The sequence below is a fragment of the Thermobia domestica genome, chromosome 11 (genome assembly GCF_964235325.1).
Source record: "Thermobia domestica chromosome 11, izTheDome1.hap1.1, whole genome shotgun sequence".
In the NCBI taxonomy this organism is placed as follows: Eukaryota; Metazoa; Arthropoda; class Insecta; order Zygentoma; family Lepismatidae; genus Thermobia; species Thermobia domestica.
Genome location: NC_137464.1, coordinates 80722117 through 80745966, shown reverse-complemented (window position 1 = coordinate 80745966; position 23850 = coordinate 80722117). Strand labels below are relative to the sequence as shown.

At 35.9% G+C, this 23850-nt stretch overlaps 1 protein-coding gene across 4 annotated transcripts in view; it reads right to left on the bottom strand.

Moving 5' to 3' along the window:
* LOC145664222 (uncharacterized) overlaps positions 1–23850 on the bottom strand; it is a 74398-nt gene that overhangs the window by 23630 nt on the left and 26918 nt on the right. For all 4 annotated transcript variants that reach the window (XM_081730679.1, XM_081730681.1, XM_081730680.1 and 1 more), the window contains 2 exons: positions 15138–15230; positions 5977–6297 (listed from right to left, as the gene is read on the bottom strand). In XM_081730679.1, coding sequence (XP_081586805.1) covers positions 5977–6297; positions 15138–15230 — 414 coding nt within the window. The remainder of the gene's footprint in view (positions 1–5976; positions 6298–15137; positions 15231–23850) is intronic.

Here is a 23850-nt window from a genome sequence, read left to right as displayed (position 1 = left end):
AACACTCACTCCCTAAGGACAGATATTTGGGAATAATCATCTCGTATATTTTAAGATGAATTGGTTTTCATCCACTAGCAAGAACAGACTGCGAATTTTACGTTTTTATTTCGTAAGAAGAAATACAAACATGTAAAATTCGAAATCTGTTCCTGTCTCAGGAAACATGGAGGTGAGGGCTAAAAATATAAATAAGTGTTTCTTACCTTTTTTTCTAGAAACAATGTGAAGTTTATTGTAGAAGTGAAGTTTACTGTAGAATAGAAAATGTGTTGTTAAATAATTTGCCTGGAGTAGGGTGAGTATGAGAGTAGTGTTGTAATAGTGCTACTTAAAGTGGAAAATCCAGCTTCACAGATTTTCAACATATCTAAGAAATTGAATATTATATCAATGCTTGTCTATCGAATCATCAAAATTAACAGAAATTGGAAGTATCGTTCACCAATCCAAGAAGGGTTGGTCACACATAGTACTGATAAATTTTCTGGTTAAGGCAGTGACAGCTTGAATCTGGAAAAATCCTGCCAGAAAATAATTAATAATAATGTATGAGGTTAGTGACGGATTAGTATTTTCTTATCCCACAATTTAGGTGTTGGGAAAGCAAAACGCATCCTTCAGCTTTTTGCGGACAATCATCACAAAAAATATTTCATTGATGAAAATATTTTGATCATTGCAAAAGTCATTCAACAGACACTTTTTGTTCTAGAACACCCAAGAATCTAGTGAAAAGGCTCCAAAAATCCTGCCTCTATTACAGCTTCGTTGGGAGTATTTTATGACACTACTGAGCTTCATTTCTGGGGAGAAAAGAAATTAAAACATTTACTATGAACAGTTTTGGAGCCTCACCAGTTATCGAACATCTTAACCAAAAAGCAAAATTAGATCTTGAAGAAAGAAATAACCAGTTGAGAATGCTCCAAAAGCATTCCCAGAACGAACTTAAAAAGAATGAAGAGATAGAGCGAAAAAGATAACTGTGATTTTACCTACATATAAAAGTAAATATTTTATCCGCCCCTTCTTCTGTTTCTCGCAAAAATTCGCAACATATCCTCTCTCTATGATTTACAGTTCCCGAGATATGGCTCCTTAAATCTCCCGAAATTCGAACTTTTTTGGCCAGTTGGGGAAGGTTGGGCAGTTGGCCAGTAGCCGGTTGATCAGTGGCCACCGGTTACTATTTGGTACCAAACGGTTCACCATCCTCTTCGGTATTGATCAACACCAATATGATCTCTCTATAACTTATGGTTCCCGAGATATGGCTCCTTAAATATCTGGAAATTGGCCATTTTTTGGCCAATATCACGAGAACGGTAAGTCATAGAGAGATGATATTGTTGTTGATCAATACCTAAGAAGATGGTAAATATTTTGGTACCAAATAGTTGCCAGTGGCCACTGTCCAACTGGCCACCCATTAATATCGGTATCAAAATGTTTACCATCCTCTTAGGAATTGATCAACACCAATATGATCTCTCTACGACTTACAATTCCAGATATGGCTCCTTAAATTCTGGAAATCGGCCATTTTTTGGCCAATATCTCGGGAACGGTAAGAGTGACGCAAAAAATTTAATTACTTTCTCTGATAGTTTTTGATGCTCTATCGAGTGCAGGGTTCAAAATTGACAAAATCGCAAATAACAGACAGACTGACAGACACACAGACATAGAGAATTCAGTAACGAACTTTTTAAGTTCGTTGAAAATATAGCAGTTTATAAGGCTGGCTGCCCAGAAGTAGCTTTCACTGAATGCTTCCTTGATACAAAAGCTTTTAACTGCAAACAAATAAATCCTGACAATCCTATAGCAATGTAATTTGAATTATTTAAATATGATTACATCTAAACTATTCACGGTAGTATCAATCGTCTTTGCTATTTAACAAGAAGTACAGAACTTCCCATCGGTAGATCAAGAATTTAACATTTCAACTAAATACTTCATTTTTGTACTTCGGAGAAAAAAAAAAAGCACGAGGAAACAAAATTAAGAAATCACAAGACAATTAACTACACATAAAAGTACTTTCTAAATGTTCTACAGTATGTGAATATATCTATTTGTTTCAAATAAGAAACGAGAAATCTATAACACTATGTTTAACTAACTACTGAAGAAAAGTGGATCTGTTGTAGCTACTCATATATCAGGTTATTATTAATGTGAACGCTCTAATCTTCCTGTCTTACTCATAGAAAATATTCATAGAAATATTAAGATTTACTTTACTTCATCAATTCATATAACCGCAGAGCACTCTAGACTTAATGCATATGGCTTCTTTGATATGTTTATTACCATACCCAGTAAGAGATCGAAGAAACAAATAAACCAGTTCTTACATATCTACTTATGGCTGTGATAACAGACCTACAAAAGCTGGAGTGACCAGATGTTTACCACCACTCTTTAGTACTACAATCATAAGCATCGTGTTTTCCTGATGGCCCGGCCCCACAAGAACGTCTGAACTTTCCAATTTCAATGTTTCAAGTGAGTAATTTTCAATTTGTATTTAATATTACAACATAACAAAGAACCTCTTCAATATTATACCATTAAACACGATTCAAGCCAAATAAACACTTTACTGTTCGATTTACAAATAATAATAATAACAGTTATAAGTGAGTTTCGTTTCACAGTGTAAAACTATAATAAGACTTCCAAATTATGCGAATTAAATACTTAAACTTGAAATAGTAAATCTATAACAACTGGTTGCAATAGAGGAATAAGGTTAAAGATATAACCTGTACCTCGGACGCTGAATCCGTATCAAAAAGCCATTACTCGCTATTGTTTTAGCTCTATGGAGCTTAACAGTGAAACTGGAAGTGCTAATTACTGTCTATCACTTCCTGTTGCAATAAAAAATGAAAATGAAATCTTTAAGTTTTACGTCCCACGGTTATGCCGGTTAGGCTAAAGGAGACGGTGATAATGAGAGATGAGTGAAATGGTGGAATGAAGAAAGTGGGAGGAAACGGGAGAACCCCGAGAAAACCCACGAGCACGGTGTTTGTCCACCACAAAGTTCACTTGGTGGGGGCTGGGATCGAACCCGGGACCCCAAGCACCAGAGGTGAACGCTCTACCACTGAGCCACCGCGCCCTCCTCCTGTTGCAATAAGGTGAAACATGTTCTTGCGGTACTTTGTCCATACCAAAAATTTCTTATCGTTATTTATGTCCATTTTATCCATTAAGCGATCAGTATTGTAACCGAAAAATCGCAGATTTTCACCACTTCTGGTTTCAAGAGATAGATAAAAGACGGAACAACTTGGGACTCGGAATCTGTGTCAAAAAACCGCTTCTTGAAATCTCTCACCATTTTTGCTTTATAAAAAAAGTACTGAACCGGAAGTACTAGTAAATTTCAACCATTTTCGGTTTTGGTAATGTTGCAGGTGATGATTATAAATTCTCTTGAGACGCTAAATTAATTGTGAAAAGAGTGCTTATCGCTATCTATTCCCGTTCTTGTTCTATAACAATCAACTTTGAAATCGGGAAGATAGATTTCTTCCGGCTTAAATAGAGGGTTAACAAGGAGACAAACCCTATTCTTGGGAAGCTGATTCAATTGCATAAAAACACTTCTCAATATCTCTTACCGTTTTTTCTTTGTGAAAATCAACATTGAAACCGGAGACACTAGTAAATTTCAACCACTTCCGGTTTCCGTAAAGTGTTGTAGATGATGATGATCTGTTCTCTTGAGACGCTGAATTGACCGCAAAAAACTATTAGTTGCTATCTATTACCGTTTCTGTTCTATGGGGATCAGCGTTGAACTGAAAATAGTTTATTTGTAGCACTTCTGGTTTGAATACAAGGTTAACAGAGGAGGTAGAACCTATTCTTGGGACGCTGAATGAATTGCAGAAAACCAATTCTCGATATCTCTTACTGTTTTTGCTCTCTGGAAATTAATATTGAAACAGGAGGTATAGGTACTAGTAACTTTCAATTACTTTCGGTTTTGGCAGTGTGTTGTGGGTAGTGATCGTTCTCTTGAAACACCGAGTTAATTGTTAAAAACCGCTTGTCGCTATTTCTGTTCTTGTTCTATGACTACAAACCGGAAACGTTGAAACCGGAGATGTTGCTTTTTACCACTTCCGGTTTGAAAACATGGTTAACGAAAGACATTGATTCTATTCTTGGGAAGCTGATTCAATTGAAGAAAAAAAGCTTCTCGATATCTCTTTCCGTTTCGGTATATGGAAATCAATATTGAAAGCGGAGATACTATGTTCACGTTTCCATAGAATGTTGCGATTGTATGTTCTATTGACATGCTGAATCGATTGCAAAAAACAGCTTTTCGCTATATATATTGCCGTTCCTGTTCTACGGGATCAACGTTGAAACCGGAAATGGTTGATTTCTAACACTTCCTGTTTGAATAAAAAGGTTAACGGATGTATAGAACCTATTCTTGAGACGTTGAATAGATTAAAAAAGAAAAACCGCTTCTCGATATATTTTACCGTCTTTGCTCTATGAATATCACCGTTAAACCGGAAATAATTGACTTGTACCATTTTGGTTTGAATAGAGGGTTAACGGAGAGATGGATCTATTCTTGGGATGCTGAATGGATTGAAAAAAAAAGGTTCTCAATATTTCTCACTGTATTTGCTCTATGGAACTCAATATTGAAACCGGAAGTACTAGTAAGTTTTACCACTTCCGGTTTTGGCAGAGTGTTTCAGGTGTTGATGTATATTCTCTTGAGACGCTGAATCGACTGCAAAAAAAAAGCTTGTAGGTATCTATTACTGTTTTTGTTCTATAGGGATCAACACTGAAATAATAAATGGTTTATTTCTACTCCTTTCGGTTTAAATAGAGGGTTAACGGAGAAGATAGAACCTATTCTTGAGATGCTGAATCGATTCCAAAAAATTGCTTCTAAATATACCTTGGCTTTTTTTTTATTCTGATATTTGTCAACAGACACATGGACGGACGGAAGAACATAGCTGTTCATACAAATTCCGACATTTATGTATAGATCGTTTGGAAGTCTAATAATAATAATGCCATTAGAATATACACGTTATTGCTACTTAAGTTTTCGTTCAAATATAATTCAAGGTGACAATTAGACATTTATTGCCCATCACTCCTAAGTTCTCTATTTGACGAATAAGATGAGCTTAATTTCCCATAACGTAAAGTAAACTTTATCAATGAATTCAAATGACACAGACATGGAAAAATATGTGCATAAGAATAGGGGGGAAATCAATCACTGGAGTAACGAAAAATGTATCCTCGAGTTTCAGCTACCGTAGCTTTTCGCAGTTAACTTTTACAGTAAATCTATTATTTTGTGGATATTTTGAGAGTCTGTTTTAAGGTTAGTTTAAAGGGACAAGTTTTGCCGATAGGTGTCACTGCAGTCTTCGTATCTTTCTTATGTATTTTTTACCTTTCAAGAAAATTCACGATTTTTCTTACAAATTTCAGCCTGCAGACTTCAAATTTTTAGAGAAGGAAGTTCATAACCTATCGAAGGCAACAATCCGTGCCGATTTTTTATTTAGAATTTTCTTCATTATTGAAATGACTTGATTGTTGAAATGAATATCCAAACCTTTAACAACATAACTGTTTCAACAATGAAGAAAATTCTAAATAAAAAATCGGCACGGACTGTTGCCTTCGATAGGTTATGAACTTCCTTCTCTAAAAATTTGAAGTCTGTAGGTTCAAATTTGAAAGAGAAATTGTAAATTTTCGTGAAAGGTAAAAAAATGCATGAGAGATAGATACGAAAACTGTAGTGACATCTATTGGCAAAACTTGTCTCTTTACACCATTCTTAAATGAATAGTTTGTAAACATTCTAATTGTACAGTTCTCCCAATATCAATGCTAGTGTTTTACTCCAAGAGTGTACGATTGATTTGTCATTATATTATTATTGTTACTTACCTTACAACTCATTTCTTGTTTTATCCCGAACGCCTTTCTCCATCTGCTAGAACACAATTTTGCAGACATTCTCATGGGTCTTGGTGACTGAATATCCACAACTTCCTCCTTTTCTTCTTTGCTAGCATTAACTGTTACAGTACTAGTCAATATTTTGCGCGGTCTTCCTCGTTTTCTGCGAACCGTTGCTTCAGCTGTGGGTCCAGCAGTCATTTCACTAGTATTTGAAGTATTGGGCGTTTTGTCTTGTTTCGGAGATGAACTACAGGAGAGTTTTCTTTTCCTCGACTTAATTTTAGACGGTGTCTTTGAATACCTGTCCTGTTAGATGAACGAGGAAGAAAACATTTATTGAGCAACTAAATATTTAAGCATTAATGTGAATAAGTAATTTTAAAAGAAATTTTATACTATTATTATTATTAAAAGAAAAATATACTAAATAATTATTACGGATCTATCTACTAATTTGGAAATTAATAACAATCTCTATGTGTCAACTGAGATAAAAAGACTGGTTGATCCACATTTTTGTCAAAACTGAGATAGTGAAACAATATAAAGAATAATATTCAACACCGAATTCCACTGCACAACTAAACACTCCCAGCGAAACATTAGATAACATTAACATAATTTATACCTTTCCAGTCTTCATTAAACTGAAAAAAGCTTTCTTAAAAAAAAAAAAATAAAATAAAATAAATAAATAAATAAAAATCATAATATAAACTGCAGCATTATTTTAAAATTATTGAGTTTATTTTGCTTTCTGTACTTAATTATATGTTGTTTAATATTTTCCTTTATATAAAAACTATCCACTTGTTCTAATATAATATCGGAGTGACAAAGTACTGTCATTTAAATGCATTAGCACAACCTTTTTCACTGGCGTACCAACTAAGCATATTAATTATTAATACCACTGTAAGTCGTACGTACCACCAACAGTGGCTCGCGTATCATAGGGTGAAAAACCCTGCATCAACATACTGTTGCTTTTCAAGGCCTCATTCGTTTACATAAGTGCTGATGTTTCGCCAGTCGGAAAGACAATAGATTAGATCCCTGATTTCACAGTTGCATTGCAGCTTTTCAGCAAAGAGAAAACATTCATACGCACTGCACTACAACTTACTTCAGGGCCACGGTGGCTCAGTGGTAAAGCGTTCACCTCTGGCGCATGGGATTCTTGGTTCGATTCCAGCTCGCGCCAAGTGACCTTTGTGGTGGATAAATACCAGGTGCATGGGTTTTCTCGGGGTTCTCTCGTTTCCTCCCACTTTCTTCATTCCACCATTTCATTCATTTCTCATCATCGCCGTCTTCTGTAGCCTTCCTCCAACGGAGAAAGATGGTTTAAAATTGTGGCCAGTAGTTAAAAAAGAATAAAAATATAGGACATGCTATACAATCCATTAAGGGACCGTCAAAAATTATTTACAGAGTGCATTTTTATTGTGGACCACGGTTACGTTAAAACTCACAATGACACTATACTGTCAAAATTTTTGCAAGATAGATTTAGATTTATTTTCTTTCATTCCCTTCTTCTTCAAGATAATTTTCCATTAAACAAATGGAAATCTTGAACAAGAACTAAGAAAGCATGGTACATTAGAAAACAGAAACCACATCTAAATTGAGAACTCGGGGCATTCAGCAAAAAATGGGGTTATTTAGTAGCAAAGGGAAATTGTTGGCAAGAGGGATTAAATGTTTAAAAAATCCATCTGACAATAGTGCTGATGATAATACAATTATATGGCGAATTGCAACATGCAACCACAATCCACAAAACAACCGGTTTGAAGTAGTCCTAGACATATTATTATTATTATTATTATTATTTTCATAATTGACCTCAATTTTAAACTGTTTTTTCATTTGTCACGAGGAATGACCACCGCTCGGCCGTTGTTTTCAAAGAAGTATTGAAATAACGTTACGGAGTGGTGAATGCGAACTTCTTGTTATTGTTGTTGGATTTCTCTGTTTGTTTTCGTCACGATCGAGGTAAATGTAATGGTTTTAAGCAAGCAGATGTAGATCTCCTGCATTACGAGAAAACTTGGACATTTTCATGGTGGATAATCGGAAACTATCGAAGGCATATAAAACTAACTAACTAACTCCATGGCCTATGGAACCCGGAGGTTCAATGCCGCGTTCACAAAAGCTCTCCACTGACTTCTATCCTTAGCTAATTGCATCCAGTTTCTACTCTGTATTCCAATCTCTGCGAGATTCATCTTAATATTGTCCTCCCATCTGCGCCTAGGTCTTCCTAATGGTCGTTTTCCGATTGGTCTTCCAGTCAAGACTTTGAAAGCGTCTCTACTTTCTTCCATTCTAGCTACATGACCCGCCCATCTAAGCCTCCTAGACTTGACGACACTAACAATGTTGGGTATACCATATAAATTATGTAGTTCCTCGTTATGAAGTTTCCGCCATTCCCCATTCCCGTTCCTCTTGGGTCCGAATATTCGTCTCAGGATCTTGTTCTCAAATACTTTCAGTCTATGTTCTTCCCTCAGAGTAAGCGACCATGTTTCGCAACCATACAGAACAACAGGCATGATTATCGTTTTGTATATTTTAAGTTTCAAATTCCTCGACAGAATTCGCGACGACAAGAGATTTTGAACTGAATAGTAACACGAATTCCCTGCTTTTAGTCGACATTTAATTTCTCCGTGAATATGATTTTCTTCTGTTAATATTGATCCTAGATATTTGAAAGTATCCACTTTATCAAAAGTATTATTTAGTATTTTAACGCATCCATAATTTGCTGTATTCGTCCCGACGCAATTCCATGTATTTAGTTTTCTCTGCATTTACTTCTAAACCCATGTCCCTGCAAGCGTTTAATAAGATCTCTGCATTTCTTTCTATTGTTCTCATATCATCTCCTATTAAATTTACATCATCAGCATATGCCATAACCTGGTGAGTACCGTTCGAAGGCATATACCCTACAAATATAGAAAATAACTTGGAAACCAATTTCAAATTCGAGGCAACCATCCCTCTAGAAAAACTAATAACAAATCGAAGTTGGTAGCAATAATTTGAACTAAACTAGTTAACAATCAACAATAATCCTTTTATTTCGAATAAGTAAAAATGTGAATATGCCTAGTGATCATGAGAGGATATTTGTAGAATTGACAGTAATCGTTTCTTTAGGTCAGAATGGAAATATTCCAAAAATTTATAACGTTCCGATCAGAGATACAACTTTTGTAGAGTGTATTACGTATTTATTAATGAAAGGAAGGAAACAATCGATTTTTTTTTTAACATGCCAGATCCTCTGTAGTGCGAATTCAAGTACACACAAAGAGTGAAAAACTGAATAACTGGACCACGACTCAAACCCGGGATCTTCGGCACATTGTGCCGATGCGTTAACCACTACGCTACCCAATCCGCTTCCCAGAACAATCACTAATAAGGTCTGAGTGGAGAACATCGACTTCAGGAGTAAGACTGTGTGGCTGTTTTGGGAAGTGGACTGGGTAGCGTAGTGGTTAACGCATCAGCACGGTATTCCGAAGATCCCTGGTTCGAGTCCTAGTCCAGTCATTTATTCACACTTTGTATGTTACGTATTCTTTGTATAGAGTGTATTCTTTGAATAAGTTTATAATGAAATCCACTTAACTTGAAAATGAACAGACAAATGTGCGAATGCTAGAAGAGGAAAATATATAGCTCTAACAAAAATTAATAGTGGTACTAACTAGAAATAATCCACATTTCAGTAGGCTTAAAAAGGGGAAAAAAAGTTAGTTAATATTTATGTTTTTCTTTCGGAAATACCTCAAATATGAAAGCAACTATGAAAGTAAGCTGAAGTAACTTTAATCTTTTAAGTACTTATTTAATTAAATCTGTTCCGAATTATTTCATACACTAGTGGAATAACTCGCTGGGCAACCGGACAAATACCCGGGGCGCCCTCTCCTTCACAGCACACTCTCCCCTCCCCCCAAAAAACACTATTACGTAACGGAAAATAATCTGGAATAATACACAAAACAATTCGCGTATTTGTGAATCTTTGTGGGTAATAACTTTTCAAGGCGCACGTAAGTTCGACTAACCTGAATTACAGCTATATTTCCGGCTGTGGTTATACACAGAATATGAGATGCCTAAAGTACCAGACATCTGTAAATGACAGAATACGACCCTTCTCCTACTAAGTGGCGTGGCGCTCTCCCTATATCCGTACCAACATCCTTTTCGTGGTATTCTCCCAGTATCTACCACTGCCCTTTTCATGGAGCCAATCATCCCTAATTCACACGAAGTATTTTAAAATTTTTTTCTCTGATAGTACAGGAGTATTGGGATATAACATTAAACTGCAATCTCGTATTAAATTTCCATAAGCGCTAGTGGCGTTATTATTGAACCAAATAACATATTGATTTCTGAAGTTACCTTTTGTGGTTTGAATATCATGAGTGGCAAATATTATAAATATAAACTATACGCTACAACAAATAAGAAACATTTACATTTAGGAAAGGAATACGAGACCTCACTGGTATACTTCGGGTTATCAATAAAAGATTTATATAAAAAGGAAAACAAAAATATGTGGCATTTATCCACTTAGAAAATGTTTTTGGCCAAGTAAATAGGTTATTTTACTAGAAGTGCTAAATGAGGATGGAATGGAATGATCCGAAAACTCGTAAGAAGCTCATATAAGAACCAACGGGTAAGAGTTAGAATAGAAGAAATAGCAGAGTCCAGAGCTGGGTGAGTTCAACAGTGGTATTACCTTTCCCTAAGATGATTCAATATCTACTTAGAAGAAATAGTTCATACAGTTAAAAAAAAGTTCGTCTTGTTTTGTACATTAACGAAACTAGTAAAGTTCAAAAGATTGTAACAGAATCAGTGTTTGTGCACACTAAAAAGAACACTGAATGTACCCTTTGTGACAAGGAGAATTTGAATTACCACAATGAACTAAAGTAACTGTGACTTATCATTTTTACAATATTCAGTAGAGCTCAACAACTGAATCTTGTGGAAACGTAGAAATGCAACAGTTGCAGTAACTTCTTACATACGAACCCACATGAAGGATGACCGTACACACAATATGATCCTACCTAATTTATTGAATCATATACAGGCAACTAATGAAAGATCTAGTTCCATATATATATATATATATATATATATATATATATATATATATATATATATACAGGGTGTTTCAACACAACACCGACAACGTTTTTGAGGTGATTCCTGATAAGTCAAAGATAAGTCACCAAGATAAGTCAAAAATTATAGACCAACCTGTGTGCACAAATGCTTCCTTTCGGAGCTATAGGCTGCCAAAAACATGAAAAATTGAACTTTGAAGGTCCATAGCTCGAAAACTATGGGACCTACCGTAGTCGGGTCAAGACTTCACTTAGGAACTAATATGTGTCCTATCCAAAAATACCTGTTTCAGAATCCTAAGGTACTCACGCAGCAATTTTTATAGAGGGAGTTTGGCTAAGTGCATATAACTTAAAGTACTCACCAACTACATCCATAAAAATGGTTGGGAAAGTACCGCAGGATTCTAAAGCATAGATATTTGGATAGGACACATACTAATTCCTAAGTGAAGTCTTGACCCGACTACGGTAGGTCCCATAGTTTTGGAGCTTTGGGTCTTTTAAAGTTCAATTTTTCATGTTTTTGGCAGCCTATAACTCCGAAAGGAAGCATTTGTTCACCCAGGTAGGTCTATACTTTTTATCTTATCTTAGTTGAGGAATCACCTCTCAAACGTCGGTGTTGGTTTGAAACACCCTGTATATACAGTATGGCGCTAAATTCGTTGTACAAAAGCAGAGGGGTGATACCTGAGAGCAAAACAAACAAAAAAGTTCTAATAAACATAGAGAGAAAATCGCTTAGTTTACGTGTTATAAGCTGCCGAAAGCGTGGGAAAACAAACTTTAGAGTTAAATATTGCACAAAATACTGAGCGTAGACGTGATGCGGCATGATAACATCAAAGGATCCTAACCTGCTCTATCCAAATTTGCAGTTTTCAGATTTGTGCAATGGCGGCGCAAGGGATTCCCCAAAGGACGTTAGGGATTCACGGACATTTTATGACAAATTAAGTTGACAAGAGTATGTAAAAGACGTCTCACTACCTGGAAATAATACCACGTGGCAGGTCAATACATACACAAGCAGATAAAAGATGGCGGCTATGGTAATAATTACTGTGCGTGGTTGCATACCTCCTTAAACAGTACTACAGTGCCCGAGAATTAACTTGGCAGTGACGTAGACTTCGCTCTTGCTCAAATGCTATCCCACTGGTTAAAGCGACGCTTCGTTCAATTCAACGTCCAATCCCAGGAAAGAGAAAATGCGCGAACACAAATACCAACTTAAAAGCACGCTCCCTTCTCTACAACAGGAAAGCGTAAGGAAATGAACCGAAATGGGAGATTCATTTTTGATAAATATACTTCTCGTCTTTGTATAACGATAACTGGAGTTCGAGGAGACATAAATGCTACATTTTTTGCTATTATATTTATATAACTTTCATGAAGAACATGGTTGTTTTATATTTGAATTTTATATTATAAGTATGTGGAAAATAATTTTAAATGATAGCCATTTATGTTTATTCTGTTCTAACAACACTCAGATTTCAACATGCTAGAAACTTTCGTTCTATTGAAGATAGACACAAACATGCTGTGGACGAAATGGGAAGGGAAGTCCAAAGTTTATTTTAAAGAAACTCCCATGTCTTTACCTATCACGGTTCTTGAGTTAGAGGATGATATGTGAACGTATTTCCTGGTCGCGGAAACAGAACGTGGGGATTAGTGAATGTAGCTTCGAAAAGTATAACATTTACCAATAGGACATAAGAACAGCACTTCCAGGAAAAACACAAACAAATTAAAAAACAAAAGCGAAATGAAATGAACTGAAAAGCGCGTGTTTTCTTCGTGTAGGGCTGTACAGTCTGTGCTGACTGGTGAAAGGTGTCCTTTGTTTTATTCTCGTTCTCGAAATTTTGTGTATAAGAATAGGTGATAGTACCTTAAAGAAAGGCAAGCCATTGCATTATGATGCAGGAGACATTGTTTTTAATGTTTACAACTTTTCTTGCAGCAAACACTAATAAATCTGACAGTGTTCATGAAACCTCCCGAGCAACATGTGTCAGTAAGAGATCCGTGTGGCGAATTGTGAAAGAGAAGGAGTAACGTCTGGACAACCCGTCGTAACATCCTGTAAAGCAAGGCCAAATACACAGAAAAGACAAATAAATTTAGATTCTTTCGATGAAGTAGTAGTTCGTAGAACAATTCACAATCTCTATGCTGAAGGCATTGTCGCCACCTTAAATAAATTATTGTGCGAACTTAAGAAAAGCATTGACTTCAAAGGTTCTGAGTGGCCATTACAACAAATACTGTGCATGTTGGGATTTAGGTTTAAAAAATAAAATTCTATTGGAAATATATTGAAGGAAAGATATTGTCGTTTGACGACATACATAAATATAGGGTCTAATCTTATTTTTTTTCTTTCTTTGTCGTAACAATGCACATATATATGCTAGTATTATTCAAATACATTGTTATCTAAATTCTCTCTACTTCGCTACCAGCATTATTTTAAACTGTAGTTACAACGTGACGTGCGAAGCGTTCAGTGTACCATCTAAGCAGCATTTGTGAATAGCGTAAGTTGGTAGCCTTGAAACTGAGAGCGTTGACGTCACTGCCAAGATAGTTCTCGCCGACTGTAGTAAAGACGTTGTGCAAGATTTCACTGGAAACGTCACGTCGCTACAATGTGAAAATACGTATAACACAAGTCGATAGCTAACAGATAATGAAGAAATTGAGATTACTAATCTGCTCATATTAATGACATCCGAATTCTTTTCATGACGATCTGTTATTGATTGAGAAAAAGAATGTACTCTTAGTCTCATTTGTGTGATGTACTGATCGAAATGAATGTGCTCAAACAGTTATGTTTATTATTATTATTATTATTATTATTATTATTACGCGTTCTTTGTTTGTCTCTTAATAGTAGTACTTGTTCAATTCCTGTAGTATTAAAGGTAGACGCGTTCTCAAAAGTGTTGCGATATCATTAATATGAGCAGGTTAGCAATCGGAATTTCTTTATTTTCTATTGCCTATCGGCTTGTATTGTACATATTTTTTTCATTGTAGCGACGTGACGTTTCCAGTGAAATCTTGCACAACATCTTTACTAGTACTTTTTAAGGAGGTATGCAACCACGCACCGTGATCATTACCTTAGCCGCCATCTTTTATCCGCATGTATGTGTATTGACCTGCCATGTGGTATTATTTCCAGGTAGTGAGGCGTCTTTTACATACTCTTGTCAACTCAATTTACGTCATAAAATGTCCGTGAATCCCTAACGTCCTTTGGGGAATCCCTTGTGCCGCCATTGCACAAATCTGAAAACTGCAAATTTGGATAGAGCAGGTTAGGATCCTTTGATGATATCATGCCGCATCACGTCTACGCTCAGTATTTTGTGCAATATTTAACTCTAAAGTTTGTTTTCCCACGCTTTCGGCAGCTTATAACACGTAAACGAAGCGATTTTCGCCCTATGTTTATTAGAACTTTTTTTTGTTTGTTTTGCTCTCAGGAATCACCTCTCTGCTTTTGTACAACGAATTTAGCGCCATATTATATATATATCACTCCCCGCTGGTCTAGTGTGGTTAGGGTGTGGGCCTTTGGTACACATGGTACTGGATTCGATTCCCTGTGAAAGAGCGCAAGATCATTTACTTTCGTTAATTATCTGTCTCCTTTACCCTAAAAGAGATAATCATGGGACGACGTTAAGCTAAAGAATTTCATTTATTTTTTTTAAGTTTTCCCTTTCTTTAAAAAAAAAAAAAAAAAAAAAAAAAACGTATGCATTTTGTACTAAAAACAAAGGAACAAGAAAAGTAAACTATACTCTTTAGGTTAACCTTACATATTTTAAACGAGAAGTAGCTATACGAATGTTAATTATTTGTACTTTACCTTTCAGCCCATTATAGGATTAACAATTTAAATCTTTTTTTCTTTTCAATATTTACCTTAACGGAAGATAAACTAGCATCGTCTCTGTTTTGTTCATCTTCTACCTTCACTTCACAAAGTATCTGAGAATAAAATACTTCATCCAGTTCCTGCAACATAAAATAGAGTAACTTTTAGTATGTTAGTTTTACGACACCACTTAATACAATTTACAACATATAACCCTTAATTAAATATGTATTAACACTATCTAATTACATAATCGTTTACATTGTATTAGCGCGATTCTATTTAGCACATTTTAATGTAATTTTTCAAGGTATACAACCATCGATATGCTCTTACCAACAAACGTATTTAATATGGTGAGAAGGTTAAGATTTCATTGCAGTCATGTCATGTCCCTAATGTTTCAAGAACGATACCAAACAGAAAGTAAAACATAATACGCAGAATAAACATTTTAATATCTTACACACTAACACACATAGATAATGATATAATGGTAGTAATTAATACATGCGGAGTCCAATAATGACCAAACACGCGAGCACTGCGAGAATTCAATTGCAGAGCAGAAACCATTCTCCAACACCTTCACAAGACTAGCAAAGGATACAAACTGGGACGGTGTGTGTCTACATGAATTGACTGCGCCTCACAAAGCGACATGAGCAAACGCCCGTGTTTTGTTGTTGTCTCGTCAAGGAAAGGATCCGTTTTTGGACAGAGTGCTGATGCTCAATAAGAAGTGGGTTCTTTTATGATACTCTACGAGGCCATTATTGTTGGTTGACCGCTACCGTTTCTCAGTATAACGATCAGTGTTGAACCTGGAAGCCGTACATTTAAGATGAAAATTATTACTGGGACGCCTAATCGATTCCAGGAAACTGCTTTCCGCTATCTCTTACGGTTTGTGCTCTATTGAGATCAATATTGGAACCGAAGGAGGTAGTAAATTTCTACTACTTCTAGTCTTGGTAGAGAGATACATCTGGAGGTAGTACTTTTTCTTCAGATCTGATCCCAAAAAAAATCACTTGTCGCTATCTATTACTGTGTTTACTCTATGACAATCAATACTGAAACCGAATACGACTGTCTTCTATTACTTGTTTTGAATATAGGATTAACAAAGGAGATGAAGCCTATTGTTGGGACGCTAAATTGATTTTAAGAAACCTCTTCTCGTTATCTCTTACTGATTTTGTTCTATAGAATTAATATTGAGACCGGAAGTAGAGTATATTTTTATCACTTCCACTTTTAGTAGAGAGGTGCGGCTGATGACGGTTATCTTTTCTTGAGACCCTGAATCTATTCCAAAAATTCGCTTGTCGCTATCCATTATCGTTTCTGCTCTATCGCGATTAACGCCAAAACAGAAATTATTAATTACCACTTCTTGTTTGAATGTAGGGTTAATGGATGAGATGGAACCTTTTCTAGAGACACTGGATCGATTTAAAAAAAAAAAAATTAAAAAAATGGAAACAGCAATTCTACGCTAATTTAATGCACACCCTTTTTATGCAGAGGTAGTACAATTATGCTATGTATTACAATCGAGTACAAACTAAATTCGTAGATTACCAGCAACTTTATTCATCATTTCTTATGTTACAATATATTGTTGCAATTCTCGGCTTCGCAATATTTATTGTTTGCCTATTATTGCGTACAACGTTTGAATTAGGTAATCACGAAATGGAAGTAAACGGAAAATAACATGGTATGATGCTAATTCAAGAGTAAAGTAATATATAACTGTTCATTTCAAATGCTTATTTTATATAGGTAGTATAATAATAATAATAATAATAATAATAATAATAATAATAATAATAATAATAATAATAATAATAATAATAATAATAATAATAATAAATAATGAGTTATTACGTAACAACAGACCACGTATACTCTCTCTCTCTCTCTCTGTTCTGATAGTTGATACTCAAGTCCATTGTTGTATAAAATAAATTGAATAAATTTACCCCGCCATTGGTGCGCATTACATTTGCCAATGAGCTCTTTATTTTACGACTTTAAGTTTTAAATTTTTCACGTAGATAAGGTAGTTTGAAAGTGTAAACTGAAAACCGTGGAGCGAGTGTTGGTCAATCGGTGAGGTGTTATTTTGCTTCAGGACAACGCGAAGTCACATGTTGCTAGGGTCACTAATGACACCATTATCCGACATGGTTAGGAAATGCTAATGCAATGCTCACTTCTCCAGACTTCGCACTGTCAGATTATCATTTCTTTCAATCGTTAGATTACCATTTGCAGGGACGGCATTCCGACCCCTCCATGAAGGCGATTCACGCACTGGAAAATATCTCTCGAGGATCCATGGTCTGGTCCAGCTTTGGAGATTATTTCTGATTTTCGAAATATGTATTTCTTTACAACATTGTGTCTTCTGTTGTAGGGTCGAAATTTGACATAACTTCTTTGTGAGCGTAATATATTTTTCTTCCTATTGCCTCTCTTTTCTATCTAGTGAAGAATGATTACAAACAACTATTTACATATTCTTCTGCAAAAAACAGATCACCTGTGGCACACAAAACTCATTATTTTGTTTCTGCATCACAGGTGTTATATATATATATATATATATATATATATATATATATATATATATATATATATATATATATATATATATATATTTCTTCAGAAGAATACGTAAATACTTTTGTGTTCACTAATTGGCTAAAAAAATTAAGAGACTTAGTGCCCTCACATGTATCTGTTTTAGTATTTAAGTACGTACGAAGGTTTATTTTTTTAAAAGAATAAAAAAAACTTTAAAAACCCTCAACACAAATTCTGTTGAAGAACACTGCAGGGATACAATCGAAATCATCAACTGAAAATAAATAATATTACAATAAAAATAGTAAAATTAGAAGGTTTATTTAAATACACACTACAACAGATAAAAAACATGCAGGTACATTTGCCAGGTTGAAAATGGAGAGAGTGTAGCAGTAGAAAGAAGAAACAGAATGATACGGATGCATAAGACGGAAGGAGTAATTAATTAATCCTGAAGTAAAACATAAAATTTACAATTATAGGAAATAATAACAATAAGAGCTATATATATACTGCGTGGTCCGGAAGTACGCCCCTAATTGGTGTTTTCTGACGGTTTTAGGTTTTACCCACATTTGTCTGATAACAATGCTTGGCCCTGTCTGGTAAGATTGCTTGGCATTGTCCGACAACATTGCTATCTATGTAGATTTGTTTTCTGCTGTTTTTACCCTCGTGACTCCAGGGTATCTCCGCAATACATCTGCGAGAACTTGGCGCAGAATTGAGCTGTGTTACGACATGGATGGTGATCATACAGATGTTTATCTTTCTTAAGACTCTTAAGACTTGAAGGTAACTGTGTGCAGATAACTAACACTACCATAATTAACACTATACTGTTGAAACTAATGGGGAGGGGTTACGCTCACTTCCGGATCACCCTGTATATTCTCTTGCGTAGTTGTTATATTGAATTGATTAATTGGCATCTTATTATAATCTAATAAGGACATCAGCAACATGGATATTTGTCACCGTCACGATAAGATCAATGGGAGACACATGCTGCAGATTTTTTTAAAAAAAGATATGGAAATTAACACAAGCGTTCATGAAAAGGCTACAGTGTAAATAATAAATACGAAATATATATGTAACTAGAAAATAACAGAATATAGCAACACAAACACACAGCAGGGAAAATTTAAAAAGAAAACATGAGACTCCAATCTTATGAACAAAAGTGAGAATACATCACTAAAGATCTCATTATTCCAAAAAAATCTCACTAAGAATTTTTGGTAGTCGTAAATGATATCTGAATATTCTGGACATTCTACGAGAATCTGCCGAATACTCAGTGGGGCGTAGAGTCTTTACAATAAGATGAAGAGCAAGCTTAACTGCTCTTATTTCAGCAGTGAATATTGAAAATAAACCATGTACACTAAAGTTTAAACTATTCTCCTATGTGACAAAAGAAAGCTAACAGAATTCTTACCTTTCGAACCATCTGTGAAAAACACATTAAAATCGGAGTACTGCCCTAGTAATACTTCAAACTCTTGCTCTAATCGCTGGTTACTTGTGTGTTGTTCGGTGTCTGATGACAATCAAAGGCCGGGAATACGTGGAGTTAACAGCACAGATGGAACAGCACAAACATGTAGTGAACAAAGAGATGACCATACAAATTAAGATTCGACTCTCATAAGCACGAATGTACCATAGACTTGTATCTCAAGGACGTGCTGCATATTGATCATAAATTGGCCATTACGCAACGGAAAATTGCAGGGGTGATCAGAAATACAACTCACATGGGCTGTACAATTTTTCAGGAGAATGTTTACTTCTTCTAAAGGCTAACAAAAGGACTAATACAGAATGCACCAAAGTCAGCCGAATACCCAAATGATGAACAGTGTTGAATTCATCAGAAAGGAACGAGCAGATAAAGAAGCAACACAACCGTTGTTAAGGGGATCTGATACCTCTTCGCTTAGGTTTCTAACTGTCCATTTGATAACATGCAAATTTTAATATGGTAATTTCTAACAAAGTATTACAGGTAATTACTTGAAATTTTTAATACAAATACACAAGACCCATATAAATCCAACCACGGTCTCCAATTTACGTTACATGCGTTAGATTAATTGCAATATATTCTTCAATAAGTTTGGCAACTATGCTGTATATAGTATATGGATAGATCTTTTTGAAGGAATTGAGAGCCATCTGAACCTCTAGCCCTACTAGTCTTCGCGACACGTAGTAGTGATTTATGAGCGCTTCAGGCTAAAAACCAATGTCGCCTCTGTTCCTTTCCTTCTAATTTTCTTTCTTTTTTCCTTTTTTTCAAAAACTTGTTTTGGGCAGCTTTGCCCTTTTGTCGGTTGTCTATAGAAATAGCAGTCATACTCCCTGGAATTGTTGATTCTCGGTTGGAGCAGTCACTTCCTCTCCGTCGTGAACCTTAGTGTTCGACAAACAAAAATCAACTCGAAGACAGTAAATGTAAAAAGACAACAGGAGCAGTAGTTTGTATTAACAAATTGGGTCGAACAAAAATATTGTATATAAATAACGTATTTGTGTTAAATGTACTTTATCATGATAAGAAGTTCTATATTCTTCTCGTATAAGATGCTATAAATGCTCTACTTTGTAATAAAACTAAAAGTAATGTCTTTGAAAGATGGTATTAGACTTGGCAAAAATTGGTTTTGTGGGGTCAATGTAATATTTCATATATACAATATTTTTATTCAATTTTCAGAAATTAGTGTATTGGTAGTATACAAAGTGTACAGTACATGTAATCAGTGTACGAGGCCTGTCTAAAAAGTATCCGACCTTAATTTTTTCCACGCAAAGTAGTGATTCTCAGGCGGCGCCACCGTGCACGGTGGAAGGAGGAACCTTAATGCGCATGCTTGAATTTTTTCACCGCGTTCGCGTGTGCCAGTCGTGAGCTGGTGGTCGCGAAGTGAGGTGCTGTTGGTAGTGTTCGTCGGATTTAGTGTTTCTCGCAAGATGACTGAACGAATTGAGCAAAGATACTGCATCAAATTCTGTCAAAGGCTGGGTGATTCTCAAAGCCAAACAATTCGTAAGATTCAGCAGGTGTTTGGAGAAGATGCGATGGGTGTAACACAAATTAAACAATGGTTCAACCGATTCAAAGATGGCTGCATATCAGTCGAGAGTGAGCAGCGTAGCGGCAGGCCCCAAACTGCTCGGAATGCAGCTGTTGTTGAGCGGGTGCGAAATTTGGTGATGGCAGATCGCCGTTTGACAGTGCGGGAGATTGCAGAAGATGTTGGAGTGAGTAAAGATTCTGCACATGCAATTTTGCGTGACGATTTGAACATGAAACGAGTGTCTGCTAAATTTGTACCCAAGTTGTTGTCTCAGGAACAAAAAGACACCCGTTTTGACGTTGCACAGGACCTTCTGGACACCACCAACACTGGGTATCTGAATACCGTGATAACTGGAGATGAGTCATGGGTGTACGGGTACGACCCAGAAACAAAACAACAATCGTCTCAATGGAAGCATCCCGATTCTCCAAGGCCGAAGAAAACGCGGCAGGTGCGAAGCAAAATCAAGGTGTTGCTGACTGTTTTCTTCGATGCCCGTGGAATTGTGCATCACGAGTACGCACCGGAAGGACAAACAGTGACAAAGGAGTACTATCAAGATGTTCTCAGGCGACTCCGTGACGCAGTCCGGCGCAAAAGACCAGACATGTGGACAGCGAAGAACAGGCACGTCCATCATGACAACGCCCCAGCACATTCATCCCAATTGATCCACACGTTCTTAGCCAAACATGGAATTACAACCGTTCGCCAACCTCCCTACTCTCCAGACCTGGCTCCTTGTGACTTCTGGTTGTTTCCAAAATTGAAGACGCCTCTGAAGGGATCCCGTTTTGAGAGTAGAGAAGACATAATGCGGAACACGACGACGGAGCTGAACAACATTTCAAAAGAAGACTTCCAGCGGTGTTTCCAGCAGTGGAAGGATCGGTGGGCTAAGTGTGTGGAAGCACAAGGGGCCTACTTTGAAGGGGATTAGGGTCCCAAATCTGTCAGGTATTCGCAACTATTTTTCTGGCCAAAGGTCGGATACTTTTTAGACAGCCCTCGTATAATATTAAGATATTTTATTGATAATTGTTTTTTGGATGATTTAACTTCAGGCATATAATCATTCTATTCTTTCTATAATGTAATTAATATAAATGTGTACACAGAGTATAAATGTTGTTTGACAATAGTAAGGTATTTCGTTGGAAAAAAAATGCTTTTTGTAGGATCATTTTAATTTTAGATATAGAGTCATTCTACCTGTTTTCATAAAGTAATTAATATAAATGTATCAACAGTATAAATGTCGTTAGTATTAGAAATGTAGTGAAATATTTCGTTGATAATTGTTTTTTGTAGAATCATTTGAATGTTATCCTTATAGTCATTCAATGGGGTTCCATAGTCTAGTGGTTAGAGCGTTCGACTCCTGATCGCCTGGTTCTAGGTTCGATTCCCTGCTAGAATACTCAAATTATTGGCGTCTGCCCATCGTCGTGAGGCAAGCTGGGTAGCCATGTGATTAAAAGACATGACAGTCTATATAATTAATATAAATATATACACAGTACAAATGTTGTTTGATAGTAGTGAGGTATTTCGTTGATAATTTCTCTTTGTAAGATTATGTTATTTTTATAATGATAGAATGTGTGTATATACTATTTATAGGATGTAGACCTATACATTTCTTTGTATAGACCTTTATAATGTATAATATTTTTATAATCAAGAGCGAAAGTTTAAAAAACCTTAGAATGGGCGAATCTTGCCACAAAAGCGAGATGTACCCGTGGAAAGATTAATAATAATAATAATAATAATAATAATAATAATAATAATAATAATAATAATAATAATAATAATAATAATAATAATAATAATAATAATAATAATAAGGGAAGGAATGAAGACGTACTAAAGGAAGCTAGTGAAGGACGACAGATCATGAAGATAATAGGAAAGAGAAGAAACAGCATGCTTGCCTATCTTATTCGACACTCCGATCGGACCACCGTGTTGATAGAGGAAAAGGCAGAAGAAAAACCAGGAAGTGGAAGACCAAGGATAGAAAAATCTATAAGTTTTACGTCCCACAGTTATGCCTGGTAGGTTAAAGGAGCTAGTGATGTTGAGAAATGAAGGAAATGATGGAATGCAGAAAGTGGAAGGAAACGGGAGAACCCCGAGAAAACCCACACACATGGTGTTTGTCCTCCACAAAGTTCACTTGGTGCGAGCTGAGATCGAACTAAGGACGCCATGCATTAGAGGTGAACGCTCTACCACTGAGCAACCGCGGCCCGACCAAGGATAGATGCAGTTCCGAAGAAGAGACCTTATCAAATTATAAAACAGCTCTCCCAGGAGAGAGAAAAGTTTTTAAATTTCCTTCTTGCGCATTAACCTATGATTGAAGAGAGGAAAATTATTATTATTTTATCGAGAATGTACTGGGTTTCCTCTTAAAAAAATACACACACTATTTCCAACTATAGTTATCCTACTTTTTACAAATTTGTCTAATTCAATATTGGTGTAAATAGTAGTAGTTTTCAAGCTACATATATGAGTTCTTTGACTAACTGAATAGTGCACGCCCCTTCTGGCTCACTCGCCACTATTTAACATTAAATTTCAGATGCCTCGATATATTTGCACAAGTTTATTATTTCTAAAATAAACATTACGTAAAAGGTCTATTCAAGTTGATATCAAGTTTTTCTGACATTTGTATATTACGCATATCTTTTTTAATTTGCATTACTCACATTACCCCAGAGAACGAACAAATTTTAGAGTTCTGGTCTGAACTTCTCTTACAATAATAAGCAAATATACGAGGAACAAATTTACCATTATTGACGATGCGGAGGGGAGGAGATTTTCTGGACTAGGAAGGAATGTGTGAGAGTGCAGAGCAGAGGTCTGCATGGGTCGGAATTTTCAGCCCGGGCCCGGCCCGTGAATTTACAATGTGAGGCCCGACTCGAGTCCGAAATATGTCTTAGCATTTAGGCCCGAGCCCGGACTGAGCTCTGTGATAATCAAATGAGCTCGAAATAAGCCCGAATTACAGAAACTTAATTATTAATGCAAAATTATATTTTTATTT